The sequence below is a fragment of the Podarcis gaigeae genome (genome assembly GCF_964106915.1).
Source record: "Podarcis gaigeae genome assembly, chromosome: Z".
Taxonomy (NCBI): Eukaryota; Metazoa; Chordata; class Lepidosauria; order Squamata; family Lacertidae; genus Podarcis; species Podarcis gaigeae.
This window is the reverse complement of record NC_139691.1, coordinates 29,846,252-29,858,653: the sequence shown is the minus strand read 5'-3', so window position 1 is coordinate 29,858,653 and position 12,402 is coordinate 29,846,252. Positions and strand designations below refer to the sequence as shown.

General features: G+C 37.4%; 1 protein-coding gene across 2 annotated transcripts in view; it reads left to right on the top strand.

Moving 5' to 3' along the window:
• Positions 1 to 12,402, top strand: part of RPS6KA6 (ribosomal protein S6 kinase A6) — a 61,092-nt gene that overhangs the window by 9,010 nt on the left and 39,680 nt on the right. For both annotated transcript variants that reach the window (XM_083722169.1, XM_083722170.1), the window contains exon 2: positions 3,438 to 3,497. In XM_083722169.1, the coding sequence (XP_083578295.1) occupies positions 3,438 to 3,497 (60 nt within the window). The remainder of the gene's footprint in view (positions 1 to 3,437; positions 3,498 to 12,402) is intronic.

The window sequence follows — 12,402 nt, the reverse complement described above, 5'->3', positions numbered from 1 at the left end:
GCTTGATTAGTTTCACAGTACGTCCCTCCCCCCCCCCCGTACAGGATATGTATTGTAGAGGCCTAGAAGTGAGGGAGTACCCCCAGACTGTGCACCTGCTTCACCAGAGGGAGTTGAACCAATTGAATACAGGCAACTGACTATTTCTCAGATCGAGGAGCCATTCACCATGCCTCCGTCTTTCCAGAATTCAAACTCAGTTTATGGACCCACATATGAGGAGGGGGGGGGGGTGTTCAATTAATGTTGCGGAACTCTCTCTTCCATATGAGTATTTGTTTTCACTAGCCCCTTGTTTGCCTCTGCATGGAAAAGCAATTGCCATAACTTTTCAGTTTGCTGGAAATGTGTCTTTATTGGGGAGCTAATGTATCAATAGATTTAGGGTTTCAAAACAAGAAATGATTTTTTTGTTGTGCCAGAAGAAATTTAATGTATATAAAATAGATTATTTAAAACATATTTAGTAAGAATAATCAAAATTTATATAAGCTGCTACTACTTACAGGGTAGATTGGGCTGGCATCTGCAGAAAGGTATTTTATTTTAGGTAAATGCTTAATTGCTTTATGTGTGAACATAAACACAAGAGGCTTTTGAGACTTGCTGTTTTATTGATAGCAAGCATTTAATTTGTTCTTTGCGGTGATTGAATGGTGCTTTGAATATTAAGCTTTTGTTGAAAATAATAATCAAATAGTGGACTTGGTTTACATGATAACTTTGTTATGTCTGTGTTGATAATGAAGTTAGTTGTTTGAGATTGAAAAGTCATATTCGAGCAACCAAATCCAGATATTAGAATGCAGTGAATGTATTTCACTTCTTTCAGTAGAAATTAACTGCTGATGCTTTTGAAGCCGTTCAGATCAGTTGGTGGTGGTGGCAGGACAAAGCACACTTGCTGGGCAGACCTCCTAAGGCAGGGGTGAGGAACCTCTGGTCTATGAACCAATCTTGACCTGAAAGACCATTTCCCTTAACCATGCCCATCCACTGATGTGACTGATGATGTTAGCTGATGGGTGGGAGGTCAGGGTTTAATTTTGCCTTGGCTGCATGCCCTGCTCCCAGCAGGGAACAAGATTGCATGGGCAAGGCAGAAGGATTTACTCTCCACTGATCTGCTGAAGGGTGGGGATTAAAATGCTTTTCAAAAGCACTGTTTGAAGCAGTTCCTACACTTCTCCAGCAGTTGGCTGAGCAGCAGTGGTAACTGTGCTGCTGTCTATGTATGGTCTTGCTGGAGAAGTGCACAAACTGCACTTTTGAGAAGTGTTTTAAAGCAGTCTCTATACTCCTGTTTCATCTGAAGTGGGACTGCAGGAGTTGCCTTAATGTGTTTCTCAAAAGCACTGTTTGAAGTATTCTCCCCTTCTTTAAATGAAGTCAAAGTTTAGGGCCAACTAGATGTTACAAGAATAACATTTGGTTCTCAACACAGTCTTTTTGTTTTGATGCTGGAATGCATTTGCAAGGAAGACTTTGCAGGTGCAGGAGAAACTAAGTGCCCTTCTTACTCACCAGTATACTTTGGGAAGCCTATATGATTCCTGTATTTGCTTTTACCTTATTGAAAGTGTGGCATGGCCATGTATTTTCCAAGTTTGCCTTTTGGGCACTTTTAAAACTAGATCTAAGATTAACAGTGCTACCTGGGAGACAATGCTCAATGTGTGAACTGAAGAAAGTTATCTTTGCTATAGCATAACACATTCTACACTTTACTAAACTGAAAGTGTGAGAAGGATTCAATGAAGTAAACTTAGAGTCTAAATAGACCTTCACCGTTTTTTGAGAAGGAGGCAGGCAAGATCCTTACAAATCCCGCCGAGGATTTGTGCAACAGATTGCAATCTCCTGTTCCCAGCAACACTCAAACTCAATATCTTAGTACAGGAAGCCACACAGAGCTTCAGATATGGTCTGAGCACAGGCGCCAGGAATGCCTTGTAGTGGGAAATTGTCTGTGTATTATTGCTGCTCAACTGGGAATTCAGCCTGGCCACAGCTTCCACAGAGAGCAGTAGCTGACTGACTCAGCAGTGGGCTTCTGCAGGTGCCCTCTTTGTTGACTGCTGATGCTGGAACTGAATCCAGATTGGCTGAAGAGTCTCCCCTTTTTTCTTGCAGTGGAAATAATTTTCCAAGTAATATATATCTTCTCTTTTGTAAGTATATTAAATTCTATAATTTTCCATTGGAAAAACATTTGACTAAAGAGTTCAAATAGCCATTCAGTCCCATAGGCAAATTGCTATCTGTTATCCTATGCTGCCTCTCAGGGTTGTTATGAGGATAAAATGGGAAAGAACTTCTCAGGAAATTTTGTAGTTTTGTTGTAATGATATATATGTATGCACACCATAGGAGGGTGACTTTGGTAATTAATATAGCAAAATGAATAATTGTCTTTAGCAGGTTTTTCCAGTTTTTAATTATTACTATTCTACATGTCGGAGCAAGTGCATATCCTTGTTTGTATGATTCAACTGTTTAATCAAATTTAGTAACTCGTATCTTAGCACAGTTACGGCTCTTATTAAATGGAGGCAATTGTAATAAAATTAGATTTAGTAGAGAACTGCTGTAGATCTGCTTTGTGTGCAGAAGATCCCTGATTCAGCTCCTTGTGTCTCCAGGTGAGGCTGGGAGAAACTCAATCAAAAGCTTTGGAAATCCTCTGCCAGTCAGTGTGGACAATACTGAACTAGATAAACCAATGATCTAACTCTGTATAGGGCAGTTTCCTTCGTAGAGGCAGACCCTCTGAGCCATCTTGCTAATTATCTTGCTTTCAAACAGGCGATTCTGTTACAAAACATGCATACATGATTACTCATTGAAAGCCATATTCTTCCTTAGCTGTTGAACTTTTAAGAATTTTTCTAATGCTTCTTAATAAATTTCCTTCTTCTAGTTTGAACCATAGAAGCCATATGGACAGACAGTTATTTCCCCTTTTTATGACCTTTACCTATTTGAAAACTGTCAATTGGGTGATTTGACTTTTAAATCAAGGCAATTTAAGTAATTGATTAAAAAGAAAAACAAAACAAAAAACAAATCAGGTTCCAACTATAATTCCAGAACAGGAATCCGTACTAATTGGTGTTTTAATTTTAAAAATACCCATTTGACATTATCTATTTATACTACTTAGAGGTATAAATAATCTGAAACTTCTGATCGTTCAGCTTTATGTCTTTTTCTCTGCAGAAAACATGCATTTTTTAAGAGGAGCGTCAGGCAATTGTACATTATTGAAATTAATGGGGGAAGTTAAGATTTCTGCCCTTCTGAGCAGTGTTCTGGAAAGGTTATAAAATAAGATATTTAATTAGGGATTATGTAATGACCAGTACACTTGTATTGGATATATTCTGCAATTCTATTCAAGTTTTCTGTTTAACCACATTTTTCATTTATTTCTGCAGCTGAATGGCATTAGAGTGGTGGATGAACCTATGGAGGAAGGAGAACCATATTCCTATGAAGTAAGTTCATGCATAAGTTCTTAAGGGTGGGAACTGCCATCAAAATATTTTGAGTTTCGTATTTTCTTTTGGATGCTTTATTTAGGAACCAAACTAGGAGAAAACCTGGAGGACAAAATGAGAGGTAAAAGAGAAGTAATAGAAATTTACCCTGCTTCTTCAGTAGAAAAGTTCAGGATTTTTTTCCTATGTGCCCAAGTGTATGACATAGGTGATGCACATAGGTGATGTGTAACCTTGCTTGAAATAGTTTGACTTTCAAGATTTGCAGTATTGATGCAAATCAAGTAGTATTTTTAATGAATTTTTGTTCCATATGTGTTGGATACATATCTGATGCTTGTTTGGGTGAGGAAAGCCGTATACTGGCAGCAGGCAGCCTGAATGACATTTTGTTTCAGAAGGAAGAAGTAACTACAAATTATTATAATTTTTAGAATCTATTTTTATTGTTACTGAAAGCATTATTGTTACTGAAAGCATACATCACGTTGATTCCGAAACCAGATTCAGACAAACTTAACATCAAGAACTACAGACCAATTTCATTATTGAATAATGATTATAAGATCTTTGCCGATATAATGGCACACCGACTTAAAAAGTGTCTGAGTCATCTCATCCATACTGACCAGGCCGGTTTCCTACCCAATAGACAAATTAAAGACAACATAAGACATACAATAGACATCATTGAATATTTAGAATGCCATAATGAAATTCCAGCAGTTTTAATGTTCGTTGACGCCGAAAAGGCATTTGATAATGTGTCTTGGGTTTTCATGATAAAATGTTTGGAAAGGTCGGGGATAGAGGGCACATTCCTGGAAGGAATTAAAGCGATTTATACACAACAAAGTGCTAGACTAATCATAAATAACAATTTGACAGATCCGTTCAAGATAGCGAAAGGTACCCGACAGGGGTGCCCTCTGTCTCCGTTACTGTTCATTATGGTGCTAAGGATAATTACAAATAAGATAAGGAAAACACAAGAGATTCGTGGTATAAAAATTGGAGTGAAAGAACACAAATTGAAATCATATGCTGATGATCTTATGTTGTCGCTGGAAGACCCAAAAAAGAGTGTTGGCAAAGTATTGGAACTACTAGAGGAATTTGGAAAACTATCCGGTTTTAAATTGAACAGAGCAAAAACCAAAATAATGAGCAAAAATCTGGAAGAAAAGACAAAAAATGATCTCGAAACTCAAACTGGGATTAAAATTGCCAAAAAAGTAAAATATCTCGGAATCTGGTTAACCATGAAGAACATAAATGTGATCGAAAATAACTACAAGAACACATGGAAAGAAATAACAAAGGACTTGGATACTTGGAATGGAATACACCTCTCTTGGTTGGGGAGAATGGCTGCGATCAAAATGAATCTATTACCAAAATTACTCTTTTTATTCCAAAATTTACCGATAATTAGGGGAACTTCACTATTTAAAGATTGGCAGAGACTACTCTTTAAATTTATTTGGCAAGGAAATAGACCAAGGATTAAATTCAAATTGCTCACGGATCAAAAAGACAGGGGGGGATTTGCGGCCCCAAATTCACAGTTATATTATGAAGCAGCATGCCTTTGTTGGGTAAAAGAATGGATTGTCATTAAAAATAAAGATTTGTTAGATCTAGAGGGTTTTAATTTAAGATTTGGATGGCATGCCTATCTGTGGCGGGATAAAGGAAAGAAACATAAAGATTTTTCTAACCATATTATTAGAGGGCCACTGTTAGAAGTGTGGGAAAGGAATAAAAAATTATTGGACCAGAAAACCCCCTGGTGGTTATCACCAATCGATATCCTGACAAAAAAGAAAATAAACACTGAAGGGGAAAGATGGACATATGAAGATCTATTAGTTAAAAAAGAATCCGGGTGGAGAATCAGACCATAGGAAGAAATAAAAAATAAGTTGACTAGCTGGATTCAATATCACCAAATTAACTCCATGTGGACGGAAGATAAAAAGATTGGGATAAATGAGAAGAAATCTAGATTTCAGATTGAAATAATAGAAGGAAGAACAAAATTACTATCAAAAATGTACAACCAGTTACTTGAGTGGGACACCAAAGATGAGGAAGTGAAGGAGGTGATGGTGAAGTGGGCAGTGGATTTAGGTTATAATATAGAGTTTGACAAATGGAAGGCATTATGGTGTAAAGGTATGAACTTCACGGCATGTACAACACTCAAGGAGAACATGTATAAGATGATGTACAGATGGTACATGACGCCTGTAAAATTGGATAAAATTTATAAAACAGGTGATAAAATGTGTTGGAAATGCAAGAGTAAGGAGGGCGACTTTATACATATGTGGTGGTCATGTGAGATACTTAAAAAATTTTGGGAATCTATCTATAATGAATTTAAAAAAGTCCTCAAATACACCTTTAGCAAAAAAACTGAAGCCGTCCTCCTGGGGATAATTGGTGAAGAAATCAAAAAGGAAGATAAAACATTTTTCCTATACGCAACAGTGGCTGCCAGAACCCTCATAGCACAGTATTGTAAAACGTCTAAAATCCCAACGATAATAAAGTGGCAATCTAAATTATTTGATTATTTAGAACTGGCAAAATTGACACAGAAAATAAGAAATCAAAAAAGTACAAAATTTAATAATGAATGGGATAAATTCAAGATATATATGGAAACAGAAATAAAAGGAAAATAAAAATGTTGATAAAAAACAAATATATATTTGAAAAAATCACAGTAGGTATGAGATAACGCTTACTACGTAAAAATTGCTTGAAGAATGAGACACTGCAGATAAAAAAATATGATAACTTTTTTCCGAAATCGAGATAAAGGGAAGTCGATGAGTGTTTGTCAATGTAAGTTGAGTTGTCTATGTTTTTATGTATTACATGTTTCTTTTTTTTCCGTTTTTTTTCCTCTTTTTTCTTGGCTGTGTAAGTATGTTTGTGATATGTATGTATGTTAAAAAGCAATAATTTTTTTTTAAAAAAAAGAAATTTACCCTGCTTTTTCAGTAGAAAAGTTCAGGATTTTTTTCCTATGTGCCCAAGTGTATGACATAAGTGATGCACATAGGTGATGTGTAACCTTGCTTGAAATAGTTTGACTTTCAAGATTTGGAGTATTGATGCAAATCAAGTAGTATTTTTAATGAAGTTTTGTTCCATATGTGTTGGATACATATCTGATGCTTGTTTGGGTGAGGAAAGCCGTATACTGGCAGCAGGCAGCCTGAATGACATTTTGTTTCAGAAGGAAGAAGTAACTACAAATTATTATAATTTTTAGAATCTATTTTTATTGTTACTGAAAGCAGTCTTGGAAATAAATGCTTAATACTTAATAGTTCACAGAACTATTTTTTGCCCGCCTGCCTGCTTACATGTGCTGGTTAGTCATTTATAGCCTTAACAAATGGAGAGGGCCTGTTATGCAAAGCTCTTCCTGATCACTTGGAATGGAACCATGCTTATTTGCCATAGGCAATTTAGATGGTGCTAGTTACAAGCCTGGTTGAAAGAAAAAAATAGTTCTTAAAATGTTTTGACATAAGACACTATGTTTTTAGTGGCGTTTGCTTTTATCTGTAAGCTGCCTTGAGTCCCACCAGGGGAAAAGGTGAGGTATAAATAAATAAATCACCATCATCATCATCACCACCACTTTTGAATGCTACAACATTTTCTGATATTTAAATTACTTTTGAGCAGTACCAGCCAGCCTGAAATAGACTCAAGTGTGTTTATGGCAAATATGTTAATTTTATAGGCATTCTGTTCAGTAAAGGTATACAGACAGTGTTCTGGATTGTATTTAATTTCCTTAGACTTTCTGTGTGGTGTTACTTTGCTCTGATTTTCATTTGACTGATAATCATAAAGTTCTGATGCCTGAAATAATTTCCAAATTCTTTCTCAGGGGATCCAGTGAAAGTGTTTTATTTTAAATACTGTTTTTTGTTTTCTAATGCTTGACCTGTAAGCAAAACTTCTAGGTCTCTAACATCAGTACTGGCATCTGAGTGATGTGCTATTGGGTCTAATTCTTTTTTATTAGTTGGCTTCTTCTTTGGTTTATATATTAGTGCTATATATAGTGACTACATAAGCAATCTATGGAATGCATAGCCTAGGTGTTATCTTGGATATTAGGCAATGAGTGCTATCTTGGATATTAGGCACACATGATTCTGAGTATTGCATACATTAAGAGCAGGATTCCTCAACCTGGTGTCTTTCCATCAGCCTGGCTAGCTTTTTCAATGGTCAGGGATGACGGTAGTTCTAGTCCAGCAACATCTGAAGGGGACCAGGTTAGGGAAGACTGTTGTAGGGGATGTTTCATATTGCCCATTCCTCTAATGTCTGGCAGTATACCTTATTTGCACTTGGTGGCAATACATAGATTGGCTCAGATGATGTGATGGCATGAAATATCATTTACAAACATTATGATTGCTGAGGCAACACAGAATCCTTACAGTGCATATTTTGTGAAGGGAAGGGAAGTTGTTAGTTTGGAAGGCATTGAAACATGGACAAAGGCAGAAAAAGATTTCTGTGTCTGACTGGAGATAGAGAATATTTGAGACATGTCCCCAGTCCAGTTTTCAATATTAATAAAATGTAATTAATATGTTAAAAGCCACACAAGCTTAAAATAAGAGCAGCCCAGCCCTGGAGCTGGTCTTTGCCTGCCTTCCCCTATCTCTGCAATCATTCCAACATGGTATTTGGTGGGTGAGGGGCTATTCCAGTAGGTGCCTAGTGTTGTGAAGTGCTTTATAAATAACTGTCAGTACTTCGTTGCTTCTGGAAGCACTCCCCTTATCCTGGCATATGTTATCCATTAGGTTGGCTAGGGCAGTTTCTGTGCCAAAAACAAGCCTAGAACTAGACTGAAATGAAACGAGACAATCAGTTTCATCCTCTTGCTCAAGTAGCTTGCCTAAGAAGGTGATTTGTGGGTATTTTTGACCAGCTGATGATTGGTTAAAATCTTCAAGGTTTGAAGAGAGTTTCTTCATTAGAGGTTTTACAACAGTGTTAATCAAATATGCTGATGACATCCAGCTCTAAATTTAAGTTACTAAGTTTCCAAATGCTGTTATCTTTGTCCTAAATCAGTGTCCAGAAGCTATGGTTAAGTGGAAGAGGGGTAACAGATTGAAGTTGAATTCAGACAAGTAAGAAGTGATGATAGATCTTCCTATAATTTATGGGGCTTTAATCTCCCCACTGGAACAGCTTTGGAACCTGGGAGTTATTTTTGATTCAGTCCTGCTTTTTGATAAGCAGCTTGTTGTTGTAGCCAAGAGTGCTTTGTTACAAAGTGCAAAAGAGATAGCTAAATTTAGGTGAAAGGCAACTCTGAAGAAGTCTAGAATTGAGGAATAGTTCTATGCTGGGGATGGAGAGGAACTGGAGTTAAGAATAGAGTAACTAAAGGAAGTGGAGTCGACTTGGCAGCGGGCTGTATAGGAGCTGATGTAAAGCCTGGGTAATATAAAAGGCTGTATGAACAGGAAAGAAGTGGGAAAGTAAGAGCTTTGGAGGACAGGGCCAGGTGCCAAATAGTCCTAGGATTGTGGACTCTAGATCTGACGGAACTATTGTCTCACCTTTGTTAGAAGGTGGCTTCTGCTAGTTGTGGCTTCTTTTGTTACTGAAGCAGTGTGATAGAGGCAGCAAGCATTTTAGGTGTGTCCAATTGATGCACGACTGCCAATGCACAGGTCCTTTTGGACCTGGAAGAAGGCAAAATGAGGGCTGAATTGGGGCAGGAGGTGCTTATCCATGCTCTGCTGATACGTGTGGGGGCCAGGAATGGAACCTCAGTGCAAAATTGTTGCCGCCTATATTAAGCTGCGGACTCCTGCGTATTAGTAGTGTGCTTCATTTTAAAACGGAAGAAGTCTTAGTTTAGGCAAGGAGAGTATCTGCATTAAAAACACACACACCATAATATTCATACCTGATACTTTATTTTACAAGCAATAAAATACCACATGCAGTTCTAAATTACATAACAATGAGTATTCAAGGAAACAATGAGTGAGGTTGGTGTTTATGGATCATAGGGCAGACAGAGCAAGTTCTTCAAATCAGGACCTGAAAAGGTTGGATGACTTGTTCATAGCTTGGTTGCTCAACTTTGGCTGTGATGGTGGTTGTGTGATCTGATTTTTTTGGCTTTAAAGTCAGGGTGGGGGAAGAAGAGGAAGTAATAGTACTGTGGGACCAGCTTGATAACCTGCAGCAGAATTGGTACAACATTCTGGACTACTCCCTTGGACCTTCATTTATGTTGCAGATGTTCTGGATTGTGACATCTTAATTAAGGGGCTGGAGTGGAGAAACTAAAGGAAGTTGGCTTTAGCAGATCAAACTTGTAGGTAGATGAAGATAGGACTACAATAGCAGGAAGAAAGTAGAAGACAACAGAGGTTTAAAGAGCTGTAGACCAAGGAACAAAATGTGCAGAAGGCTAAATCTGAAACAAAAGTAAAGTGATTGAGAGCACTATACTGTTGATAAAACCTGGTTTCTCTCCCTGATACTTATGCTCTGCTTCTTTTGTTGCTGCCTACACTGAACAGCTGTTGAGTGACCAAGTTCTTTTCTTTTGTTACATTACGTGGTTGCTACTCAATTCTTAGGATACACTGAATGTAGTTTTTTCAAATTAATGAATATAACTGAATAGCACATGGGATCTAAAATTACTCAGCCAGGACCTCAGATTTATATTACAGGGGACTATTCCATGGACAATTGTGTGATTGCTTTTTCCTGTTGAATTCTTATTTAATGACTGTTGCCAAGTTCCACAGAAACAAATTGTGATGTCATAGGATAGTAACTTAAGGTGGAAGAAGAAAATAGTAACAGATGAATGACTAAAATGGTTTTTCATGCAAATGTTCCAGTTTATTGAAATATGAAAACAGCATTGTTGAATGTCTTGTGTGTGGCATCAGTAGCTATTAAAGATTTTATTAGAGCTTATTGATATGACTTCTGTTTTTTCTGTCACTAGGTAACATGAATACTAGCATTTTAACTGTTTTTTCCTTAAGAAAAGGAGGGATGGATTTTTAATATGTGTCAGGACAGTACTTAGATGCCTTCTAATCTTATGTGAGGGAAAGAAGGAGGCTCTGATGTCATCATTTATATACATTTGAAGTTCTTAGTGGTGTTTATATCTTCAGTGCATTGTTGGAAGAAACTGAGTTCTTTAAATACAAAGCAGATTTGTTGTTACACATCTTAAATATTCGGTTTTGAAAATGTAAGCCTTTTATTTTCTATATTTCTCATCACTGTGAGGAACTGGAACACTTATTCAGATACTGAGGTATCTAAGGTGTTTTATGCATATTGAGGTAATAACTTGCTTTGTTGATTAATACCATCTTATGTAATTCAAGCAGTAAATGTCTGAGAACATTGTATATATTCATTATCTACTATATATTGTGGAAAGTGGTTTGTTTATTCTCCATGCAGATGCCTCTTGAGCTATTATTGCTAAACCATGAAGGATTCTGAGGTGAGGGTGGTGGTTTTTGTTGATGTTGGAACACTGGATGCCATTTTGAATCAAGATGGCAGCTTGAAACATGACTTTGGTATAACTTCACTGGATTTTCAGTACAGTGGGTGCAAACTGCACCAATTTCATTCTTGGCACAATTGTTCCTGACGTGGGAGCAGCTATTTTTTTTATCAACCTTGGAACACTGGATGCATTTTCAAATTAGGATGATAGCCCAAAACGTGACTTGGGCACGACTTTGTCTGATTTTTCGCATGACTGGTACAAACTGCGCTGATTCAAACTTGGCATGAAGGTTCCTGACGTTGGGATAGCAATTTTTGTTAACGTGGAGCTTCTGGCTGTCATTCTGAATCAAGATGCTGGACAGAAACATGACTGGTGTGATTTTGCCCAATTTGGCGTTAAGCATCCATTTGTATGCCTCTGAAGATATGTTACCCAGTTTACCATGACTTTGCCAAATTTGAACCAATAGTTCCAACCAGTACTAATTTGGATGGCTCTGAAGATAGCATTGCCAAATTTGGCAGGACAGTTGCAACCTATGCAGTTCTGGATGCCTCTGAAAATATTTTCACTGAACTTGGCATGAGGATTCCCAGGGTGGAAGAGGCAGACTTCCTATGTTTAGACACCAAGTGCCATGTTGAATCAAGATGGCAGACTAAATAAACCATAACTAAATATTAGCTTCTGCACCAGCTGGAGCTGCTGAATCAGACCCAAGGGCAGCCCCATATAGAACCTATTAAAGTAATCTAGCCTTGAAGTTGCCAATGTGTGGACGACAGTGGTTAAGCTATCCTTGTCCAGGAACAGCTGTAGTTGGCAAACCAGAGGAAAGTGGTGAAAAGCATTCCTAGCCTTCTCCTTCCCCCATGACTATGAGACTATCATCTATGTTTTATTCACCTCGTTTCACACCTAACTTCTAACCACTTAGCCTACTTAAACTGTAAACACTTTGTCAAACATTTTACCCATTTAAGCAACATTTTACCCATAGTCCCAAATTTACACTACCTTGCACAGTGATTTGTAATTTTATGTTGATAAAACAGCAACATGCTTCATATCCTAAGCATTTATTTTCTGTTTGTAGACAATGAATTAATCTCAAGGTCTGATAATCTCGTTGCTTCCTCACAACCAATATAAGGATCTACTAGAGACTATGTCTCTGAGAGGACTTGGACAATGTTGTAACTATTGCCTGCAGTATCCTTCCCATTCAGTGGCTCCCTAAAAACAGGAGCTTTTCAATAGAAAAAGGAACAGTCTACTATGAAAGGATCATAGAGGCCTGAATTGTCCTTCCCATTATTATTATTTAAATAT